Consider the following 25,130-nt stretch of genomic DNA (forward strand, 5'->3'; position numbering starts at 1 on the left):
TATATATAGGGAGGCTGTCCTGTCATCTCTGTACTGTCCTTGGTGTTGCACACGGTACGTAAAAAAAAAAAAAAAAAAAAAAACGAACGGACTGCCTTTCCGCAAGAGCCAAGTGTCTTGCTTTTAGCTTCGTGATCTAAAAAAAACAATCAAAGATTATCTGCATCAACATGCACGTAACAAGATTGAAAACTACAGTTCTATGAAGTTGTAACGGGTGTCCTTTGTTACATTTAGCTGGTTTTTTTTATCAACCAATTGTTCCAATGAGTTTTGTTATTCCAAATGAGTTTATTTATTTTTATTTTACACAGTTTATATCATCTTAAAATCCCATTATATAGAATAGAGGTAGAAATCGCATGTAACAATGCCTGTAATGTTGGTATTTTGGACAGTGCGCCGTGCGGCAGTGTTGCCAGATGGATTAGTCTAAACATCCCCAAAACGTGATAAAAAATCCCCCAAAACAACCCCAAAATTCCCATGTCCACAAATATATTTTCGTCTGATCCTGTGGGCTTTAATAATATAGAAATTTACTCGCTATACTTCAGATAAGTGCAAGCAAACTAAATGCAACAATATAAAGGTTTACTCATCTTTCTTCTTCATAAAAATTCGTACTAAATATCCCCATCCCAAAATCCCCAAATCTAGGAATAAATCCTCATATCTGGCAACACTGTCGTGCTGCTGTTCTATTTCTGCAAGTCCTTCAAAGTAAACACCACCTGTCCTGTAGTCTGTAGCCTCTTTGAACACCACGAACTTGAATCACTACGTGTAAGGCGTGCAACAAAGTTTATGTAGTATTAAGTTTACTATTTTCCGTGTCTGATGGGAAGGGCCAACAAAGCCAAATCGACAAAGTGAATTTTCTGCCTATGGTGTTTAAATGACGTGCATCAACAAGACAATTTCATTCGGCTATAATTCAAGGTATAGTATGATTGTAGCTGTTTTGCTCATGATTCTTTAGTATGTTAGCATTGTTTCTTACCAAGTAAGTTCCGCTGTTAGAAAAAGAAATACAGTATCACATATACTACTTAAAATTAGCCACCATAAGTTATCGTTTCTCTGTGTGGATAAGGTTACTTTAGTTTATACCCTAGTAGGTTATATAGACCTATACCACAGGTTATATAGTAGTAAGTTATGTAGACGGTTAAAATTATAGATCCGGTTGTAGACCTATACCACAGGTCTGCTGAAATGCCTTACAACCTGGATCCGCAAGACACTCATTTGTATAACTAACCTACAATATGCACCTGTTACACATTTTCCGGTTATTCCAATAATGTATAAAGGTGCTAGAAGTTTTATTACCCTTATATTTTCAATTGAAGCTAAAAAATGATATATTTAGAACCTTTGTAGTTTGTTGGGACAGATCAGGTCTGTAGGCCTAATTAAGATATTTGTAAATCCGTAAATATTTACTGTAGCACAGTATTCCTAATGAGGTAAATATATCATACTTTAATTTCTAGCCAAATAAATGAACCATATATGTTTCCTACTCGCTATCATGTATTTTATGTATTTCTGACCATTGTTATTGGAGCAAACCACCTGTTCATGAGTTTTTGGACCCCCTTAAACAAAGACAATTATGGGGGACCCCAGTGGGAAACCTGGATTTTTTGGGTGGGGAAATGTTATAAACGAATGATTTACAGCAATGATAATGGTCAGAAATGCAAAATAAGCCCAAGATAACCAGTTGAAAAAATATATGGTTTATGTAAATGGCTGAAAACTGGCCAAACATGATTATTTAACACTCTTGAGATTTGTAAAAGGGTACAGAACTTAACAAACCCACCTAACCTAACCTAGTAGTTCCCAGGTCACAACCTCTAGCCCGGGGGTACAAGCCCCCCGGACCCCCCTTCCCAGGTCACAGCCCCTAGGCGGGGTCAAGCCCCCAGGTCACAACTGCTAGCGAACCCCCTACTCCCAGGTCACAAACTTGAAGTAAATCACAAGTTAATTCTTACAATATGAAAAAGTAAATCACAAATAATTCCCTACCTTATGATTGTCAGTCACCTTTTTTTTTTTTTTTTTTTTTTTTTGCAATCTTTACAAAAGCTATGCAGTAGAAAATGTGCTGGCCTTCCCTAAAAATTAAGTCAGAAGTGGACCTTTGAGGAATTATTTCTCTGTTATTTTTTTATTTCACATGAGTATCAATAGCTTTCTACTGAACGGAGAGCATTTCCATCGTAATCAACTGCAGACATAAACGAAATTACACTAAATTTCAAAATAGATTGATGTGGTTCCCCTAAGTTCACTCTTGGAGACGTCTTTACGAGATGGTGGTTCACTTAAAACTGAAGGGGAGTCCCCGGGAGTGATAAAAATATGGCTGTAGTAGAACAACATCCGGGAACTTATGAAGAAGTACTTGTAAGCTGTTAATTGGTCTAAAAAAAAAAAAAAACCTGACAAATATGTCATTGTAAATGCACAGAAAGCTCCCCAAACCATGGGAAAACACGCATGCGCAATAAGTCCCCTTCAGTCTCTCAGATGTAAACAATGGACTTAGATTGAAAAACATGCTTCACAGTTTAATTGACCGATATGTAAGTTATTATGCCCCAGCCCCTATTAAACATATAGAGAAAAATACCAAAATAACCAGCACTCGTCAATTTCTTGTAGCAAATTCCAGTTTCGCTAGAAATTAGAGTATCATATACTGTATTAACCCCTAATGAAGAAAATTAGGGTACAGTATTTGTTTACAAGACCATGCTCTCCATTTACAATACTCCCAAATTATGCTGTCCTGCAGCTCTCCTTTTTTACAGTAATAAGGAGGTTCTTTAAATGCTGGGAAAGTAAACAATGGCAAGATATGTTGAGCAAGGGAATAGGGTTTATAAAAAAACTAGCTTGGTTTCCTCACTGGAACTGACATTGTCAACATAGTCAACTTATCAGAAGTTTGTGATGTCATCGTACATTTGATATGTATTTGGAATACTGTATATACTAAATTAAAAATGGATTAATTACTCAAATGTGTCCATAGAATATACAATTCACAAATAGTGACACTTTAGTGATTATTCAATTTTCTATTTTGTAAATAATTTGAATATACAGTATATCAAATGTATGCTGGCATCACAAACTTCTGTTTGATGTATGTTGATGATGTCGGTTCCAGGTCGTTTAGTGAGGAAACCAACCTTGCTCAACATATCTTAAAATTTTTTGCTTTCCCAGCATTTAAAGACCCTCCTAATACAAGAAGAGAAGAGCTGTTGGACTGCATAATTTGAGAGTAAATTGAGAGCGTACTCTTGTAAACAAGTACCAAAATTAGTGTTCCTGGTATATTTATAGTTTTTAACTGTTCTTATATAAATAATTGAGGGAGCCCCATATTTTTGAAATTTTAGACATTTTAAAATACCAAAATATGACTGAAAAAACTCATTTTAAAAGAGAAACAAGAGCACCACCTAAACTAAGGTTCTCCATCTAATGTAACCTAGGAGCCATGCCCTTTTACCAACTGGGGAGATGGGCTGGTGAATATATGGTACTTTAATTTCTACCCTAGTACACTAACCATATATTTTTCATACTCATCGTCTTTTGTTTTATCAATTTTGGATCATGAATATTGGGGCAAACTACCCATGTATGAGTTTTCCTACCCTTCCCTTATGGAAACAATTATGGATGATGTGGTCGAGAATGCTTATGGAGCAAACCACGTCTTTAAGTACAAGGTACTGTATAAGTCTTGACTAATCTGGGATGGGCAGGGGTTATGGTAGCAAAATTTGCGAATGATATTTGATATTATTATTGTAAAACACATGGCAAACTTTATTAATAAAAAAATTGGGGTATATTCAGTAACACTTTTTTTTTTTTTTTTTAAATGACCTTTAATTCCCTCGCAATAAAGTAGTTAATAAGATATACCCTAATATATCCTGCGGTAATGGGGGACACCCAGTGGGGACCAGGAGTTTTGGGTGGGGAAAGTTTAAGGTTAAAACAAACTTTCTTCTCTACATTATTCTCAGGGACGCATAATGAATCCACGAAAAATTACACAAAATATAGGGGATCCTAGGTAAAATTTCATAAGCATGACACATTCGATATTAAAAAAAATAATCACCTACATTGAAAGAGCATGTGAAAAGCTATATAAAGAAGTATAGTTTTTATATGAGTGATTGAATGAGGTGGAATTAAATGAGATTGATAGTTTTTACCTCAAATTTTTTCAAAGTCAGGAGAGACGTTTCCTCAACGATAATTTTTAAACACAAGACTTACCCGGTAGTTATATATATAGCTTACGTCCCTGACGTCAACGGCAGAAAATTCGAAACTCGCGCCAACCGCCAGTTGGATAGCCAGGTGTACCACCCATGCACCCTAGCGAGGTACTTGGGATCCATTCCAGTGACCCTCATATATTCCCTGCCGTCGCTAGCGGCGACACATGAATTCTACTCCGTCATTACTGATCGTTTTTTTGGTGAAGTACAAATCTTTGGTTATTGACTCCCGCTTGTTTTTGATCTCGCTTTGGATATTTCTTGTTTTTGTATGGATTAGATGATTTTTTACCTTTGCTTCTCTGAATTCTCTTAAATTTTTCAAAATGGCCACCCCCCTATTACTTTTAGGTTATGTGTGACTAGTGGGTGTAAGACCCGTATGGCTAAGGCCTCTCTTGACTCCCATTCTCTCTGTGTTGCATGTAGGGGTAAAGAGTGTGATTTAGGTGATCGCTGTGACGAATGTGTTTTGCTGTCAGAGCATGAATGGATTAATTTTGATAAATACAGGCGTAAACTTAAAAGGGATAGATTGAGGCGTAGTTCTTCTCGCTCTTCTAGAGATATTTCCTCCTCCCATGTCATTAATCCTATTCCTTCACTTGTAGTGGTAGATCCTGATCCCACTATTGCAATTGCTAATGAACCTTCACTAAAAGATATGTTAGTGGCGATTCAAGCTCTTGGCGCTAAAGTTGAATCTTTGGCTGCGGACAGGACACAGTTGATGTCCGATGTGCGTCTTTTGAAAGGTGAAGGTGCAAGTGCAGTGAAGTTAAGCGCAGTGGAGGGTGCGCCTGCTCGTGTCTGTTTTCCTCCTAGTCCTATACCTCTTCCAAGCTCCCCAACCCCTGGGAGAAGGAATGTCGAAAGGCGAAAGGAGATGAGAGGCTTTATCAAACAAGCAGTCGTCCCCTCGAACGTACCTGTTGGCGCCTCCCAGGACGTTCGCCCTCACCATCGGAAAGGTGAGGTTAAGTGTTTTTCGTCGTCTTCGGATGACCCCTTACCTAAAAGAGGCTGGAAGCTTGCTTCCAGGCCTCTTAGAGGCCCTATGATACGGCCTATCGATGTCCTACTAGTTCCAAACCTGGATGCAGTCATTGGAATTCTCCAGAGCCTTTTGAAAGCCCCCCCGACCAAACGTCCTTTTAGGACTCTGGACGTTTCCAAGGATCCTTCTGTGCACCCAGGACCAGGCTTTACCTCATTCCAAGCTCCCAAGCAGCCTTCAGACTGGATTTCGCCTTCTAGGCGCTCTTTTCCGTTTAGCAGTGAGGAGAACGTTATGACCTCATCTCCGTTTTCACAACGTTCGGATCCTGACTTTGTTTTTCTTCAAGACATGCAAAGCAGGCTCTCTTCCTTTATGCAATCATACCACCGCAGCGACAAATCTCGTATCAGCGATCGTGATTGGAGAAGTGAGCCAGGACGTGTTTTCGAGCGGCCTCGTAATCGGGGATCGGAGCTTCCTGCTAGCCGATACGAACGACCTTTAGGAAGCGATCGTGATCGTTCTCCTAAGTCCGCAGTCCACGGTTCTTTTATTGAACGCGATCGAGACTGTGTGCCTGTGCGTTCTTCTAAGAAAGACGTCGGACGTCCTGTTAAACAGGTTTTTGATCGCCCTTCGGCTCAGGCTCCTGAACTTCCTACTGAACAGGCTGCCGATCCTCCTCAGGTTCAGACTGCCGAACGTCCTTGCAAACAGGCTACCGAACGTCCTTTTAAACAGGCGGCCAAAAGTCCTATCATTCAGGAAGTTTCCCCCTCCAATTATCTTAGTGAGCGTCCTTCAGGTCGCATTTCCGGGATGGTTACAGTTGAAGGAGTCGCTGAACAACGAGCGATTCGTAGTACCGATTGCTTGCCAGTTGTTGACGACAAGTGTGTTTCTGAATATGATCCTGAACGTCCTTTCCCTGGTCATATTTCGGATGTTAGTTTGGATTACGAGGAGGAGCCTTATCCTTTTCAAGACATCGGTGCGGTTCATGTACAGGAACTTCTCGTCTCTGATCGGGCTGATCGCGAGCGTTCGGTTGAGCCGCACGCGACTCTGCCGCCTGTTACTGTTCGCAATGAGCCTATTTCTATTGCGGTTGGCACTCAGTTTTTTTCTGATATTGATACCGCTCTTAACCCTACTGCTCCCGGAGGAATGTCGCTGGAGAAGGAAGTAGAAGCCCAGCTTTCTCCTTTGGAGTTTGATGACGTTTCAGAAGACGAGGACTCTGTTTCTTTCCGTCATTTGGCTGATCTTAAAAAACTTATGAGTTTTTACGGAAGAGTTTTCGGACTTTTCCTCCAGCTAGACTGGCTTCGAGGCTGAGCATCTGGTACGAGACGGGAGAAGTTCTCGGCTTGGGGATTCCTGCCTCTGCCCAGGGAGATTTCTCAAGCCTCGTAGACGCTCCTCGTCGGTCGGCCATGAGGAAGACCAAAATTTTTTGGTCCACTTCAGAAATGGACCACCTTCTCAAAGGAATTTTTCGGGCCTTTGAAGTTTTCAACTTCCTAGACTGGACGCTGGGGGCCTTGGGTAAAAAAGTTGAGGCTTTTAAAGAGGGGGATACCTCTGCCCTGGTCCATTTGATGTCGTGCATGGACAAGGCCTTGAGGGATGGCGCTAATGAACTTGCAGCTCTTTTTTTTCCGCAGGCATCCTTAAGAAAAGAGATCAACTTTGCTCTTTTCTTTCGCCGGGGGTGACTCCCTTCCAGAAGTCCGAACTCTTATATGCTCCTCTTTCTCCTTTACTGTTTCCGCAAGAACTTATCAGGGAGATCTCTGCAGCTTTAGCTCAGAAGGCCACTCAGGATCTTGTCTCCAAGTCCGCTAGAAAGGCTTTGCCTTCCTCTTTTATCAGCCGCAAGTCTAAGGAAGATACTTTTCCCAAGTTTTCCCAGCCCTTTCAAGGAAGATCTTCTAGTAGGGGTAGCTCCAGACCTGATGCTAGAAGGAGTAAGAGAAGAGGTTTCAGGACAGGGCGAAGCAGAGTCTGACTGCTTTCGCCTTCAGGTAGTGGGTGCCAGACTACTTAAATTCTGGAAAGCGTGGGAGAAGAGAGGGGCAGACCAATGGTCTATTCAGATCTTGAGGGAGGGTTACAAGATCCCCTTTCTAGGGAGCCCTCCCCTGGTCTCAGTGCCCGTGGATCTCTCTCCCAGATACAGAGAGGAGGCAAAGAGGCAAGCTCTTTCGAACCAAGTGTCTCTTATGTTAGAGAAGGGGGCCATAGAGAAGGTTCAGGATATCCGTTCACCTGGTTTCTACAATCGGCTATTCCTAGTACCCAAGAACTCGGGGGGGGGGATGGCTTCCAGTTCTGGACGTGAGTGCGCTGAACAGGTTCATCATCAAAACGAATTTCACCATGGAGACTTCGAAGTCAGTGTTAGCAGCAGTAAGGAGGGACGACTGGATGGTCTCATTGGACCTTCGGGACGCCTACTTCCACATCCCCATCCATCGGAGCTTCAGACCCTTCCTCAGGTTCGTTTTCATGGGAGACGTCTTCCAATTCAGAGCCTTATGCTTCGGTCTTTGCACAGCGCCTCAGATCTTTACGAAGCTCATGCTGAATGTAGCAAAGATCTTACATTCAAGGGGCATAAGAGCCTCCTTGTATCTCGACGACTGGCTTCTTAGAGCGCACTCTTACGATCACTGCCTGAAGGATCTTCAGACAACCTTGGACCTTGCGGAAGAACTAGGTGTCCTTGTAAACAAGGAAAAGTCTCTCTTGGTTCCATCTCAAGAGATTTTATATTTGGGGATGACGATACGGAGTCAGATTTTTTGGGCTTTTCCGTCTCCCTCAAGGATAGAGCAAGCCAAGTTGAAACTGAGATCGTTTCAAAGCAAGGAAGTTTGCTCAGCAAGGAAATGGATGAGTCTGATAGGAACCCTCTCCTCCTTGGAACAGTTCGTCCCACTGGGAAGGCTGAATCTTCGTCCTCTCCAGTTCCATCTCAACAGCCATTGGTACAAGGAGAAGGACTTAGAATCGATGTCCATTCCTATCACGAACTCCATCAAAGTCTGCCTTCGGTGGTGGGAGGAATCAGACAAGTTCCAGGAGGGTCTCGAGTTGTCAATGAAAAGCCCAGATCTTGTGTTATGCTCCGACGCCTCGGACACAGGATGGGGAGCAACCCTAGACAAATTAGAAGTCTCGGGTCTTTGGACAGAACCCCAGAAATCCTTGCATATCAACCACAAGGAGTTATTGGCAGTTCTTTTAGCCCCCAGAAGTTTCGAGGCTTTTGTCGCCAACAAAGTAGTTCAGGTCAATGTGGACAACACGACAGCATTGGCGTACATCTCAAAACAAGGGGGAACGCACTCGATATCTCTGTACGAGACGTCAAAGAGTCTCCTGATGTGGGCAAGAGAGAGAAACGTTATTCTTCTCACGTGTTTCATTCAAGGGGAGAAAAACGTTATGGCAGACAGTCTCAGCAGACGGAATCAGATCCTTCCAACAGAGTGGACACCTCAACTTTCAGGTGTGCAAGAGCCTGTGGCGTCTTTGGGGTCGTCCTTGCATAGACCTCTTTGCAACCTCAAAGACGAAGAGGCTAGGGGCATATTGCTCCCCTGTTCCAGATCCAGAAGCAGTCCACATAGACGCTATTCTATTGGACTGGTCCAATCTAGATCTCTATGCATTCCCTCCTTACAAGATCCTGTACAGAGTAATACAGAAATTTGTGACATCCAAAGGAACCAGGATGACCCTTGTGGCTCCCTATTGGCCGTCAAGAGAATGGTTCACAGAGGTACTGGAATGGGTGATAGACACCCCTAGAATTCTTCCTCTAAGAGCAGATCTTCTCAGACAACCCCACTTGGAAAGATTGCATCAAAATCTCCATGCTCTTCAGCTGACTGCCTTCAGACTATCGGGAGACTCGCTAGATCTAGAGGTTTTTCGAAGGAGGCAGCTCAGGCTATTGTGAGAGCAAGAAGGACTTCAACCATCAAGGTCTATCAATCTAAGTGGAAGGTTTTCAGAGTGGTGTAGAGTCAACTCTCTTTCCTCATCCAGTACCTCTGTAGCTCAAATTGCAGATTTCCTGCTTTATCTTCGAAGGAAGTGCAATTTCTCCTCTACTATCAAAGGCTATATGAGTATGTTAGCCACTGTGTTTAGGCATAGAAACCTTGACCTCTCTGGCAATAAGGATCTGCAAGAGCTTCTCAAGTCTTTCGAGACTTCAAAACGACGGAACCAAGATTCTCCAGCCTGGAATCTGGATATTGTTTTGAAGTATCTCATGAGCGACAAGTTTGAGCCGCTGGGTTCAACTGCCTTGAAAGACCTCACTATGAAGACTTTATTTTTGGTCAGTCTCACGACAGCCAAAAGAGTGAGCGAGATTCATGCGTTCAGCAAAAACGTTGGATTTCGTAATGGCAAAGCTGTCTGTTCCTTGCAGTTAGGCTTTCTTGCCAAAAACGAACGCCCTTCTCAACCTTGGCCCAAAGCATTTGAGATTCCAAATCTTATGGATCTGGTTGGAGATGAGTTAGAAAGAGTCTTGTGCCCAGTTAGAGCTCTAAGATGCTACTTGGAGAGAACAAGAGATTTACGAGGCAAATCTGAATCTTTGTGGTGTTCAGTAAAGAAGCCCTCTTTACAGATGTCTAAAAATGCCTTGTCTTATTTCGTCAGGCTTTTAATTAAGGAAGCTCATATTCATTGTAATGATTCAGACCTTGGACTTTTAAAGGGCAAGTCTCATGAGGTCAGAGCGGTGGCAACGTCGGCAGCATTTAGGCAAAACAGATCTCTACAAAGCATAATGGACACGACCTTCTGGAGGAGCAAATCCGTGTTCGCGTCGTATTATTTGAAAGGTGTTCAGACTTGTTATGAGGAATGTTTCACTCTGGGTCCATTCATAGCAGCGAGTGCAATAGTGGGTGAAGGATCCACCACTATGTTCCCATAATCCCAATAACCTTTTCTTCTCTTGGTACTTTTAATTGTTTTTATGGTTGTTTGTGAAGATTGTGTCAGTCTTCCACAATCATTGATTTTGTCAGGTGGTCATGTTTGTGCCTTGAGAGCACCCGGAATTGGTTATTGGAGGAGGTTCTGTCATGATGAGGTTTTGACACCGGTTTGACAGTCCCTTCGAGATCTTCAGCCCCCTGGGAGGATCGCTGGATCTCATAAGGCTAGCAGACATAATGAGGCAGAGTATCATTGAAGTCAGCTTCCTTATCAGGTACGAACCCATAAGTTTTGTTTGAATTAACTCTTAAGTAGAATTCCAGATATGCTAGCTGTCTCTAACCCTCCACCAAAGGTGTTAATCAGCTATATATATAACTACCGGGTAAGTCTTGTGTTTAAAAATGATATTTTCAATATTAATCTTACCCGATGATCATGTAGCTGTCAACTCTGTTGCCCGACAGAAATCTACGGTCTGGATACGCCAGCGATCGCTATACAGGTGGGGGTGTACACAACAGCGCCATCTGTGAGCAGGTACTCAAGTACTTCTTGTCAACAAGAACTCAATTTTTCCTCTGTCGTGCCACCGGCTAGACCTACTTGGATACGCTGTTGATTCTGGAGTTATTGTTCACGATTTGGTGATGTATTTGCTCTAGAGTTTAGCCTTCGCTATTCAGGAAGCTTTATCATTAGCTTAGCAAGCTTTTGGAATTAATTTGATTTAATTATGGTGACGAAGAGAGTATGAACTCTCTTTCACTTTTAAATGGCCGACCCTTCCCTTAGACGGAAGTGTTGGTGTCGAAGAGAGTATAGACTCTCTTTCTTAATTTTGCTTAACAAAGTTATAGATTTATTTTATATCTCTCCGCCTTTTATAGGCCTCTTCGATTAACTTCCATTTATTATAAACTTATAAAAATTAATTTTTATGTTTGTTTATATGCGACCTTTCCTAATAGTAGGCGGTCATTACTTGGAACCGAAGTTAATTAACATTGAGCCCGTCATATCGTTTTTCCTGTTAAGAATTTATGCTATTTTAATTTTAATGTTTTTGAAAGAATTTCTTTGATAGTCTCGTACTGTTTTCAAAGTTGAACTAACGTTTTGTTTTGTCTCCGCAGTTGTTGACGTTCAGAACGTTCAACTTGCGCTCTATCGTTACGATAGAGAGAGAGTATTCACGGTTTCACGTTGCAGTAAGAGTAAACCGATTCTAGCGTTTTGTTCATTCTTTCTTAGCTTAAATGGTTTTAATTCTAATAAAGGAACTTTTTATTTGGGAAACCTTTCAGTTTTTTTTCCTTTAACAAATAATATGTTTTAACGATATATATAATTGGGCTCATCTCTCAGGTTCTAAGTCAAGAGAGAGAGAGAGAGAGATAGAGACGGAGGGAGAGAGAGGAGGATAAACGTTTCGTTCAAGCGGGTAACGTTGTTCTCTTTTTTTTGCTCTTCTCCCTAGTCTCTATAGGGGAAGAAGGTAAAACGTTTCTAGAGTTTTATTCTTGTTCCCAGGCTTTATGCGGTGAGAGATTTTAAACGTAGTTTATTTGATCTAGTGTTTAGTCTCTTTTCCAGCCACTGAATTCTTTATCTTTCATTATGTTTTTCTGTTACATTGTAATACTGTTTTCGCAATTACTACCTTTTAATGAAGGATAGGATTGCGTGTTTCAGGTACAAACCACTTAAAGTTTCGAGTTCAGTGAAATAAGTGCAAACAGAAAATCAAAAGTGATAAAGTGATAAGCGCAAAGTGTTACAGTGTTGTGTTCGAGGGTTCGTCTGTTCATGCCAGTTGTTCACCTAGTCTGGGACCTCTTACAAGCTCCCAAGCCCAGGGGAGAAGTAATGTCGAAGGACTTATGGGTTCATCAGGCCTTGATCGACGAACAGACGTTTCCCTCCGTGGTTTCGGGTGTATCTACACACGTTGCCGACGTGATCACCCCACCCACACAAAGACGAGAAAGCCCATTTATTCCTCGTCTGCGGAAGAGGTTTCTCGCAGAAACCATGGACCAAATCTTGCAGCTTTTAAGTGCAAGTCGGTCCCTTCCGCGCAAGTCCAACGGCCTAGGTGTAGCCACTGGGTCAGTTCGGACTTGCTGCAGTACGACAACTGCACACCTCCCAGAGAGGCAAGGTGGTACCGCAACAGGCAGTAACTCCGTCTGTTGCCGCACCAGCTGTTTTAGACCCTCAGTCACAACGGACAGTAGCTCCGTTTGTTGTTGTCTTTCATAGACCCTAGTGGTCCATGCTGCAGACTATACAGTCTCAGCTTGCTCCTTCATACAGGAGTATCATGCTGGAAGGTTGACAATGCAGCCTGTTAACCTACAACCCGCCGAGGTTGTGCGCTCAGCAGATACTGCGGCTGCCTGCTCCCACCCTCCACCTGTGAGAGCTCCACCACCGATGCGCAGTCCACCCTGCCAGACGCATGTTCTTGATGCACCTTCTGCTTTCATGCGTGAGCTGCCGCATCGGGAGTTGCCGGGTTCCAGCACTATGCGGCATTCTCCTCAGCCCATGCAGCATGCTCTGCAGACCTTACAGCATGCTCCGCATACCATGCAGCATGAGCCTCATACCATGCAGCATGAGCCTCATACCATGCAGCATGAGCCTCATCCCATGCAGCATGAGCCTCATCCCATGCAGCATGAGCCGCATACCATGCAGCATGAGCCTCATCCCATGCAGCATGAGCCGCATACCATGCAGCATGAGCCTCATACCATGCAGCAGGAGCCTCATCCCATGCAGCATGAGCCGCATACCATGCAGCATGAGCCTCATCCCATGCAGCATGAGCCTCATCCCATGCAGCATGAGCCTCATCCCATGCAGCATGAGCCTCATCCCATGCAGCATGAGCCGCATCCCATGCAGCATGAGCCGCATGCCATGCAGCATGCTCTGCATACCTTACAGCATGCTCTACATACAGCATGCTCTGCATACCTTACAGCATGCTCTGCATACCTTACAGCATGCTCTGCATACAGCATGCTCTGCATACCTTACAGCATGCTCTGCATTCCTTACAGCATGCTCTGCATACCTTACAACATGCTCTGCATACCTTACAGCATGCTCTGCATACAGCATGCTCTGCATACCTTACAGCATGCTCTGCATACCTTACAGCATGCTCTGCATACCTTACCGCATGCTCCTCAATCACACATCTTTGGTTGTTGCCAACTCACAAGACTGTCAAGCAGTTTCATTACGTTGCCTTCTGGTCTGCTGCTTTTGCACCAGTGAAACCCTCACTGAGAGAACTTAGCTTTTCTCGGATATGGTTCCTGTAGATGAGAAAGTGCTATTCTCCCTCCTTCTGATATTCCCTTGAGGACTCTGTCATTTGGAGAGGAGCCTTAAGCTGCTTAGCCTCCTATGGACTCTTATTTAGCATAACATGCTTCCAGGGAGGGTAAATGGTTCTGCTTCAGTCGCTAACCCCGTCTGTTGCCACACCTGCTCCCATAGACCTTGAGCTTTGTTGCAAGACATGCAGTCCAAGCTTAGTCCTTGTTAGAGGATTTTTGTTTACGGAGTCAGTGTGTCACTGGGAAGACGTTCAACAACCAGCAGAGGTGACTTGTTGTGACGCAGTGCGGCAACCTCAGCAACCCGATAAGGAGTTGTCTGTACTACCCAGACAGTCTAGACAGTTTTGGGTTGTTGCTGTACTTCCTCGCTTCCCCATGGTTGACAGTTCACAGACTGTGCAGCAGTACCATGATCTTGTGTCCGGCTCCGTCAGACGACTGGCTTTTAAGAGCTCCCACAAGTCGTCGCTGTCTGGAGAATCTCAGATGGACTATGGATCTGACCAAGGAACTGGGCCTCCTGGTCAATTTAGAGGAGTCCCAGCTCGTCCCATCCCAGACCATTGTCTACCTGGGTATGGAGATTCAGAGTCGAGCTTTTCGGGCTTTTCCGTCGGCCCCAAGGATCTACCAAGCCCTAGAATGCATCCAGAGCATGCTGAGAAGGAACCGATGCTCAGTCAGGTAGTGGATGAGTCTAACAGGGACACTTTCATCGCTGGCCCTGTTCATCGAGTTAGGGAGACTCCACCTCCACCCCCTTCAGTATCATCTAGCTGCTCACTGGATAAAGGACATGACGCTAGAGACGGTCTCAGTTCCTGTTTCCGAAGAGATGAGGTCTACTCTAACGTGGTGAAAGAACAGCTTTCTTCTCAAGGAAGGTCTACCTTTGGCTGTTCAGAAACCCGACCGCCGTCTCTTCTCGGACGCATCAGACACGGGCTGGGGTGCGACTTTGGACGGACAGGAATGCTCGGGAACATGGAATCAGGAGCAAAGGACACTTCACATCAATTGCAAGGAGCTGTTGGCGGTTCATTTGGCCTTGATAAACTTCAAGTCCCTCCAGCTTAACAAGGTGGTGGAGGTGGACTCCGACAACACCACAGCCTTGGCTTACATCTCCAAGCAGGGAGGGACTCATTCGAGGAAGTTGTTCTAGATCGCAAGGGACCTCCTCATCTGGTCAAAAGATCGAAAGCTCACGCTGGTAACGAGGTTCATTCAGGGCGATATGAATGTCATGGCAGATCGCCTCAGCCGGAAGGGTCAGGTCATCCCCACAGAGTGGACCCTTCACAAGAATGTTTGCAGCAGACTTTGGGCCCTGTGGGGTCAGCCAACCATAGATCTGTTCGCTACCTCGATGACCTAGAGGCTCCCGTTGTATTGTTCTCCGATTCCAGACCCAGCAGCAGTTCACGTGGATGCTTTTCTGCTGGATTGGTCCCATCTCGACCTGTATGCATTCCCGCCGTTCAAGATTGTCAACAGGGTACTTCAGAAGTTCGCCTCTCACAAAGGGACACGGCTGATGTTGGTTGCTCCCCTCTGGCCCGCGAGAGAATGGTTCATAGAGGTACTGCAATGGCTGGTCGACATTCCCAGGACTCTTCCTCTAGGAGTGGACCTTCTACGTCAACCTCACGTAAAGAAGGTACACCCAAACCTCCACGCTCTTCGTCTGACTGCCTTCAGACTATCGAAAGACTCTCAAGAGCTAGAGGCTTTTCAAAGGAGGCAGCCAGAGCGATTGCCAGAGCAAGGAGGACATCCACTCTCAGAGTCTATCAGTCTAAATGGGAAGTCTTCCGAAGCTGGTGCAAGGCCAATGCAGTTTCCTCAACCAGTACCACTGTAACCCAGATTGCTGACTTCCTGTTACATCTAAGGAACGTAAGATCCCTTTCAGCTCCTACGATCAAGGGTTACAGAAGTATGTTGGCAGCGGTTTTCCGCCACAGAGGCTTGGATCTTTCCACCAACAAAGATCTACAGGACCTCCTTAGGTCTTTTGAGACCTCAAAGGAACGTCGGTTGTCCACTCCAGGCTGGAATCTAGACGTGGTCCTAAGGTTCCTTATGTCATCAAGATTTGAACCTCTCCGATCAGTCTCTTTTAAGGACCTCACATTAAAAACTCTTTTCCTCGTGTGCTTGGCAACAGCTAAAAGAGTAAGTGAGATCCACGCCTTCAGCAGGAACATAGTTTTCACATCTGAAACGGCTACATGTTCCTTGCAGCTCGGTTTTTTGCTAAAAACGAGCTTCCTTCACGTCCTTGGCCTAAGTCGTTCGAGATCCCAAGCCTGTCCAACTTGGTGGGGAACGAACTGGAGAGAGTACTTTGCCCAGTTAGAGCTCTTAGGTACTATCTAAAAAGGTCAAAACCTTCACGAGGACAATCAGAAGCCTTATGGTGTGCTATCAAGAAGCCTTCTCTTCCAATGTCTAAGAACTCAGTTTCTTACTAAATCAGGCTTCTGATTAGGGAAGCACATTCTCATCTGAAGGAAGAAGACCTTGCTTTGCTGAAGGTAAGGACACATGAAGTGAGAGCTGTGGCTACTCCAGTGGCCTTCAAACAGAACCGTTCTCTGCAGAGTGTTATGGATGCAACCTATTGGAGAAGCAAGTCAGTGTTCGCATCATTCTATCTCAAAGATGTCCAGTCTCTTTACGAGAACTGCTACACCCTGGGACCATTCGTAGCAGCGAATGCAGTAGTAGGTGGGGGCTCAGCCACTACATTCCCATAATCCCATAACCTTTTTAACCTTTCTCTTGAATACTTTTTATGGGTTGTTCGGTCGGCTAAGAAGCCTTCCGCATCCTTGTTGATTTGGCGGGTGGTCAATTCTTTCTTGAGAAGCGCCGAGGTTAAAGGTTGTGATGAGGTCCTTTAGTATGGGTTGCAGCCCTTTATACTTCAGCACCTAAGAGTCGTTCAGCATCCTAAGAGGACCGCTACGCTCAGTAAGGAAGACGTACTTAATAAAGGCAGAGTAATGGTTCAAGTCGTCTTCCTTACCAGGTACTTATTTATTTTATGTTATTTTTGAATAACTAATAAAATGAAATACGGGATACTTAGCTTCTTTGTTAACATGTATGCTGGTCTCCACCCACCACCCTGGGTGTGAATCAGCTACATGATCATCGGGTAAGATTAATATTGAAAAATATTATTTTCATTAGTAAAATAAATTTTTGAATATACTTACCCGATGATCATGAATTTAAGGACCCACCCTTCCTCCCCATAGAGAACCAGTGGACCGAGGAGAAAATTGAGTTCTTGTTGACAAGAAGTACTTGAGTACCTGCTCACAGATGGCGCTGTTGTGTACACCCCCACCTGTATAGCGATCGCTGGCGTATCCCGACCGTAGATTTCTGTCGGGCAACAGCGTTGACAGCTACATGATCATCGGGTAAGTATATTCAAAAATTTATTTTACTAATGAAAATAACATTTTTCATTAATAAAATGAATTTTTGAACATACTTACCCAGTAGTTATATATAATTTTAGTCCCACCCTCCTCCCCTCTAGAGACTAGAGGCATGGAATATATAAGGGTCACTGGAATGGTTCCCAGGTACCTCGCTAGGGTGCAGGGGTGGTACACCTGGCTATCCAACTGGTGGTTGGCGTGAGTTTCGAATTTTCTGCCGTTGACGTCAGGGACGTAAGCTATATACTGTATATAACTACCGGGTAAGTATGTTCAAAAATTTATTTTATTAATGAAAATATCATATTTACTTTTAATTTGCCCTTTAACTCACTTTCTTACACAAGCACAATCATAACCAATTATGAACATCTTCAGTCGAAAACCAAGTTTTACAAGGATTTCAGCGAACAAATACAGTTACTGCTTAACGTCCATTGGTTTGACTGAATACTACAAATAATGAAGGAAAACCAGCGTTCAGTTCCTTTAAATTTGTGCTACATGTTGGATGTCAGTCATGGAGTCAAAAAATTTAGGGTAATTTCTCCGAATTTAGTTTATTACCCATGATTTTTCAATATTAATCTTACCCGATGATCATGTAGCTGTCAACTCTGTTGCCCGACAGAAATCTACGGTCGGGATACGCCAGCGATCGCTATACAGGTGGGGGTGTACACAACAGCGCCATCTGTGAGCAGGTACTCAAGTACTTCTTGTCAACAAGAACTCAATTTTTCCTCTGTCGTGCCACCGGCTAGACCTACTTGGATACGCTGTTGATTCTGGAGTTATTGTTCACGATTAGGTGATGTATTTGCTCTAGAGTTTAGCCTTCGCTATTCAGGAAGCTTTATCATTAGCTTAGCAAGCTTTTGGAATTAATTTGATTTAATTATGGTGACGAAGAGAGTATGAACTCTCTTTCACTTTTAAATGGCCGACCCTTCCCTTAGACGGAAGTGTTGGTGTCGAAGAGAGTATAGACTCTCTTTCTTAATTTTGCTTAACAAAGTTATAGCTTTATTTTATATCTCTCCGCCTTTTATAGGCCTCTTCGATTAACTTCCATTTATTATAAACTTATAAAAATTAATTTTTATGTTTGTTTATATGCGACCTTTCCTAATAGTAGGCGGTCATTACTTGGAACCGAAGTTAATTAACATTGAGCCCGTCATATCGTTTTTCCTGTTAAGAATTTATGCTATTTTAATTTTAATGTTTTTGAAAGAATTTCTTTGATAGTCTCGTACTGTTTTCAAAGTTGAACTAACGTTTTGTTTTGTCTCCGCAGTTGTTGACGTTCAGAACGTTCAACTTGCGCTCTATCGTTACGATAGAGAGAGAGTATTCACGGTTTCACGTTGCAGTAAGAGTAAACCGATTCTAGCGTTTTGTTCATTCTTTCTTAGCTTAAATGGTTTTAATTCTAATAAAGGAACTTTTTATTTGGGAAACCTTTCAGTTTTTTTCCTTTAACAAATAATATGTTTTAACGATATATATAATTGGGCTCATCTCTCAGGTTCTAAGTCAAGAGAGAGAGAGAGAGAGAGAGATAGAGACGGAGGGAGAGAGAGGAGGATAAACGTTTCGTTCAAGCGGGTAACGTTGTTCTCTTTTTTTTGCTCTTCTCCCTAGTCTCTATAGGGGAAGAAGGTAAAACGTTTCTAGAGTTTTATTCTTGTTCCCAGGCTTTATGCGGTGAGAGATTTTAAACGTAGTTTATTTGATCTAGTGTTTAGTCTCTTTTCCAGCCACTGAATTCTTTATCTTTCATTATGTTTTTCTGTTACATTGTAATACTGTTTTCGCAATTACTACCTTTTAATGAAGGATAGGATTGCGTGTTTCAGGTACAAACCACTTAAAGTTTCGAGTTCAGTGAAATAAGTGCAAACAGAAAATCAAAAGTGATAAAGTGATAAGCGCAAAGTGTTACAGTGTTGTGTTCGAGGGTTCGTCTGTTCGTGCCAGTTGTTCACCTAGTCTGGGACCTCTTACAAGCTCCCAAGCCCAGGGGAGAAGTAATGTCGAAGGACTTATGGGTTCATCAGGCCTTGATCGACGAACAGACGTTTCCCTCCGTGGTTTCGGGTGTATCTACACACGTTGCCGACGTGATCACCCCACCCACACAAAGACGAGAGAGCCCATTTATTCCTCGTCTGCGGAAGAGGTTTCTCGCAGAAACCATGGACCAAATCTTGCAGCTTTTAAGTGCAAGTCGGTCCCTTCCGCGCAAGTCCAACGGCCTAGGTGTAGCCACTGGGTCAGTTCGGACTTGCTGCAGTACGACAACTGCACACCTCCCAGAGAGGCAAGGTGGTACCGCAACAGGCAGTAACTCCGTCTGTTGCCGCACCAGCTGTTTTAGACCCTCAGTCACAACGGACAGTAGCTCCGTTTGTTGTTGTCTTTCATAGACCCTAGTGGTCCATGCTGCAGACTATACAGTCTCAGCTTGCTCCTTCATACAGGAGTATCATGCTGGAAGGTTGACAATGCAGCCTGTTAACCTACAACCCGCCGAGGTTGTGCGCTCAGCAGATACTGCGGCTGCCTGCTCCCACCCTCCACCTGTGAGAGCTCCACCACCGATGCGCAGTCCACCCTGCCAGACGCATGTTCTTGCTGCACCTTCTGCTTTCACGCGTGAGCTGCCGCATCGGGAGTTGCCGGGTTCCAGCACTATGCGGCATTTTCCTCAGCCCATGCAGCATGCTCTGCAGACCTTACAGCATGCTCTGCATACCATGCAGCATGAGTCGCATACCATGCAGCATGAGCCTCATACCATGCAGCATGAGCCTCATCCCATGCAGCATGAGCCTCATCCCATGCAGCATGAGCCTCATCCCATGCAGCATGAGCCTCATCCCATGCAGCATGAGCCGCATACCATGCAGCATGAGCCTCATCCCATGCAGCATGAGCCTCATCCCATGCAGCATGAGCCGCATACCATGCAGCATGAGCCTCATCCCATGCAGCATGAGCCTCATCCCATGCAGCATGAGCCTCATCCCATGCAGCATGAGCCGCATCCCATGCAGCATGAGCCGCATCCCATGCAGCATGAGCCGCATCCCATGCAGCATGAGCCGCATGCCATGCAGCATGCTCTGCATACCTTACAGCATGCTCTTCATACAGCATGCTCTGCATACCTTACAGCATGCTCTGCATACCTTACAGCATGCTCTGCATACCTTACAGCATGCTCTGCATACAGCATGCTCTGCATACCTTACAGCATGCTCTGCATTCCTTACAGCATGCTCTGCATTCATTACAGCATGCTCTGCATACCTTACAACATGCTCTGCATACCTTACAGCATGCTCTGCATACCTTACAGCATGCTCTGCATACCTTACAGCATGCTCTGCATACCTTACCGCATGCTCCTCAATCACACATCTTTGGTTGTTGCCAACTCACAAGACTGTCAAGCAGTTTCATAACGTTGCCTTCTGGTCTGCTGCTTTTGCACCAGTGAAACCCTCACTGAGAGAACTTAGCTTTTCTCGGATATGGTTCCTGTAGATGAGAAAGTGGTATTCTCCCTCCTTCTGATATTCCCTTGAGGACTCTGTCATTTGGAGAGGAGCCTTAAGCTGCTTAGCCTCCTATGGACTTTTATTTAAGCATAACATGCTTCCAGGGAGGGTAAATGGTTCCGCTTCAGTCGCTAACCCCGTCTGTTGCCACACCTGCTCCCATAGACCTTGAGCTTTGTTGCAAGACATGCAGTCCAAGCTTAGTCCTTGTTAGAGGATTTTTGTTTACGGAGTCAGTGTGTCACTGAGAAGACGTTCAACAACCAGCAGAGGTGACTTGTTGTGACGCAGTGCGGCAACCTCAGCAACCCGATAAGGAGTTGTCTGTACTACCCAGACAGTCTAGACAGTTTTGGGTTGTCGCTGTACTTCCTCGCTTCCCCATGGTTGACAATTCACAGACTGTGCAGCAGTACCATGATCTTGTGTCCGGCTCCGTCAGACGACTGGCTTTTAAGAGCTCCCACAAGTCGTCGCTGTCTGGAGAATCTCAGATGGACTATGGATCTGACCAAGGAACTGGGCCTCCTGGTCAATTTAGAGGAGTCCCAGCTCGTCCCATCCCAGACCATTGTCTACCTGGGTATGGAGATTCAGAGTCGAGCTTTTCGGGCTTTTCCGTCGGCCCCAAGGATCTACCAAGCCCTAGAATGCATCCAGAGCATGCTGAGAAGGAACCGATGCTCAGTCAGGTAGTGGATGAGTCTAACAGGGACACTTTCATCGCTGGCCCTGTTCATCGAGTAGGGAGACTCCACCTCCGCCCCCTTCAGTATCATCTAGCTGCTCACTGGATAAAGGACATGACGCTAGAGACGGTCTCAGTTCCTGTTTCCGAAGAGATGAGGTCTACTCTAACGTGGTGAAAGAACAGCTTTCTTCTCAAGGAAGGTCTACCTTTGGCTGTTCAGAAACCCGACCGCCGTCTCTTCTCCGACGCATCAGACACGGGCTGGGGTGCGACTTTGGACGGACAGGAATGCTCGGGAACATGGAATCAGGAGCAAAGGACACTTCACATCAATTGCAAGGAGCTGTTGGCGGTTCATCTGGCCTTGATAAACTTCAAGTCCCTCCAGCTTAACAAGGTGGTGGAGGTGGACTCCGACAACACCACAGCCTTGGCTTACATCTCCAAGCAGGGAGGGACTCATTCGAGGAAGTTGTTCTAGATCGCAAGGGACCTCCTCATCTGGTCAAAAGATCGAAAGCTCACGCTGGTAACGAGGTTCATTCAGGGCGATATGAATGTCATGGCAGATCGCCTCAGCCGGAAGGGTCAGGTCATCCCCACAGAGTGGACCCTTCACAAGAATGTTTGCAGCAGACTTTGGGCCCTGTGGGGTCAGCCAACCATAGATCTGTTCGCTACCTCGATGACCTAGAGGCTCCCGTTGTATTGTTCTCCGATTCCAGACCCAGCAGCAGTTCACATGGATGCTTTTCTGCTGGATTGGTCCCATCTCGACCTGTATGCATTCCCGCCGTTCAAGATTGTCAACAGGGTACTTCAGAAGTTCGCCTCTCACAAAGGGACACGGCTGACGTTGGTTGCTCCCCTCTGGCCCGCGAGAGAATGGTTCATAGAGGTACTGCAATGGCTGGTCGACATTCCCAGGACTCTTCCTCTAGGAGTGGACCTTCTACGTCAACCTCACGTAAAGAAGGTACACCCAAACCTCCACGCTCTTCGTCTGACTGCCTTCAGACTATCGAAAGACTCTCAAGAGCTAGAGGCTTTTCAAAGGAGGCAGCCAGAGCGATTGCCAGAGCAAGGAGGACATCCACTCTCAGAGTCTATCAGTCTAAATGGGAAGTCTTCCGAAGCTGGTGCAAGGCCAATGCAGTTTCCTCAACCAGTACCACTGTAACCCAGATTGCTGACTTCCTGTTACATCTAAGGAACGTAAGATCCCTTTCAGCTCCTACGATCAAGGGTTACAGAAGTATGTTGGCAGCGGTTTTCCGCCACAGAGGCTTGGATCTTTCCACCAACAAAGATCTACAGGACCTCCTTAGGTCTTTTGAGACCTCAAAGGAACGTCGGTTGTCCACTCCAGGCTGGAATCTAGACGTGGTCCTAAGGTTCCTTATGTCATCAAGATTTGAACCTCTCCAATCAGCCTTTTTTAAGGACCTCACATTAAAAACTCTTTTCCTCGTGTGCTTGGCAACAGCTAAAAGAGTAAGTGAGATCCACGCCTTCAGCAGGAACATAGTTTTCACATCTGAAACGGCTACATGTTCCTTGCAGCTCGGTTTTTTGCTAAAAACGAGCTTCCTTCACGTCCTTGGCCTAAGTCGTTCGAGATCCCAAGCCTGTCCAACTTGGTGGGGAACGAACTGGAGAGAGTACTTTGCCCAGTTAGAGCTCTTAGGTACTATCTAAAAAGGTCAAAACCTTTACGAGGACAATCAGAAGCCTTATGGTGTGCTATCAAGAAGCCTTCTCTTCCAATGTCTAAGAACTCAGTTTCTTACTAAATCAGGCTTCTGATTAGGGAAGCACATTCTCATCTGAAGGAAGAAGACCTTGCTTTGCTGAAGGTAAGGACACATGAAGTGAGAGCTGTGGCTACTTCAGTGGCCTTCAAACAGAACCGTTCTCTGCAGAGTGTTATGGATGCAACCTATTGGAGAAGCAAGTCAGTGTTCGCATCATTCTATCTCAAAGATGTCCAGTCTCTTTACGAGAACTGCTACACCCTGGGACCATTCGTAGCAGCGAATGCAGTAGTAGGTGGGGGCTCAGCCACTACATTCCCATAATCCCATAACCTTTTTAACCTTTCTCTTGAATACTTTTTATGGGTTGTACGGTCGGCTAAGAAGCCTTCCGCATCCTTGTTGATTTGGCGGGTGGTCAATTCTTTCTTGAGAAGCGCCGAGGTTAAAGGTTGTGATGAGGTCCTTTAGTATGGGTTGCAGCCCTTTATACTTCAGCACCTAAGAGTCGTTCAGCATCCTAAGAGGACCGCTACGCTCAGTAAGGAAGACGTACTTAATAAAGGCAGAGTAATGGTTCAAGTCGTCTTCCTTACCAGGTACTTATTTATTTTATGTTATTTTTGAATAACTAATAAAATGAAATACGGGATACTTAGCTTCTTTGTTAACATGTATGCTGGTCTCCACCCACCACCCTGGGTGTGAATCAGCTACATGATCATCGGGTAAGATTAATATTGAAAAATGTTATTTTCATTAGTAAAATAAATTTTTGAATATACTTACCCGATGATCATGAATTTAAGGACCCACCCTTCCTCCCCATAGAGAACCAGTGGACCGAGGAGAAAATTGAGTTCTTGTTGACAAGAAGTACTTGAGTACCTGCTCACAGATGGCGCTGTTGTGTACACCCCCACCTGTATAGCGATCGCTGGCGTATCCCGACCGTAGATTTCTGTCGGGCAACAGAGTTGACAGCTACATGATCATCGGGTAAGTATATTCAAAAATTTATTTTACTAATGAAAATAACATTTTAAGGTAATTTCCCCGAATTTAGGGTATTGGCTGCTCTTTTGGCTATTTCGATGCAATAGCCAAATTTCACGGTACTCCGGGTGTTGTGAAGGATTTGTTTAAACCTCATTGTGTTATCCCGAAAACGATATTGTCCCAAGTACTATTCTACTGCAACACTTCTGTAAAGATTGACAAGACAAAAAAAGAGACTCGGGTGTCACTCATAAGGTAAGGAATTTGCTATTTACTTTATCATGATGTAAGGATTTATTTGAGATTTATTTTTAGTTTGTGACCTGGTAAGGAAGGTCTGGCTAGGGGGTGCGACTGGGGAGGGGGTCAAGATCCCTGGCTAAGGGTTGTGACTGGGAGGGAGGTCAAGACCCCCAGCTAGATTTGTGACCTGGAAACTACTAGGTTAGGTTAGGTGGGTTTGTTAGGTAGTGTACCCTTTTACAAACCTCAAAATTGTTAAATAATTGCATTTTGTGACCTGGGAAGGCAATCTCCGTCTAGGGGTTGTGACCTGGGAACTACTAGGTTAGGTTAGGTGGGTTTGTCAGATTTTGTACCCTTTTACAAACCTTCAAAGTGTTAAATAATCATTTGTTCCGTAACCGAAATACAAACCACGCTATTTACATTGGGTTTACCTTTCGGCGTAGCGGAATTGGCGAGCCATTAGAATTTAACGAGGGTGTATTACCCCCGCGCAAGTTAGCAGGGGGGTAGGGTAGTGGTAGCTAGCTACCCCTCCCCCCCTCACACACCGGTGAACTGCTTCACTTCACTTTTGGCTCGGACAATGGACAGACGTCTCTGTCTTTGTCCTCGCTTGGCATCCATTGTTTGTTTTGTCTTTACTTAATCACTCACTTTTCTTTTACTCAATATATATGTAAACATTTTTTCGTGTTTATGTATATATTTGAGTATAGAAATCAGTAAGTTTCCTTTTCAGAGTT

General features: G+C 44.5%; 1 protein-coding gene across 3 annotated transcripts in view; it reads left to right on the forward strand.

Annotated features, from left to right (window-relative positions):
• Nucleotides 1-703: 703 nt before the first annotated feature.
• LOC137656057 (organic cation/carnitine transporter 2-like) overlaps nucleotides 704-25,130 on the forward strand; it is a 360,410-nt gene continuing 335,983 nt past the window's right edge. For all 3 annotated transcript variants that reach the window (XM_068390251.1, XM_068390235.1, XM_068390241.1), the window contains exon 1: nucleotides 704-942. In XM_068390251.1, coding sequence (XP_068246352.1) covers nucleotides 899-942 — 44 coding nt within the window. In that variant the 5' untranslated portion in view covers nucleotides 704-898. The remainder of the gene's footprint in view (nucleotides 943-25,130) is intronic.

This window comes from Palaemon carinicauda, chromosome 1 (genome assembly GCF_036898095.1).
Source record: "Palaemon carinicauda isolate YSFRI2023 chromosome 1, ASM3689809v2, whole genome shotgun sequence".
Taxonomy (NCBI): Eukaryota; Metazoa; Arthropoda; class Malacostraca; order Decapoda; family Palaemonidae; genus Palaemon; species Palaemon carinicauda.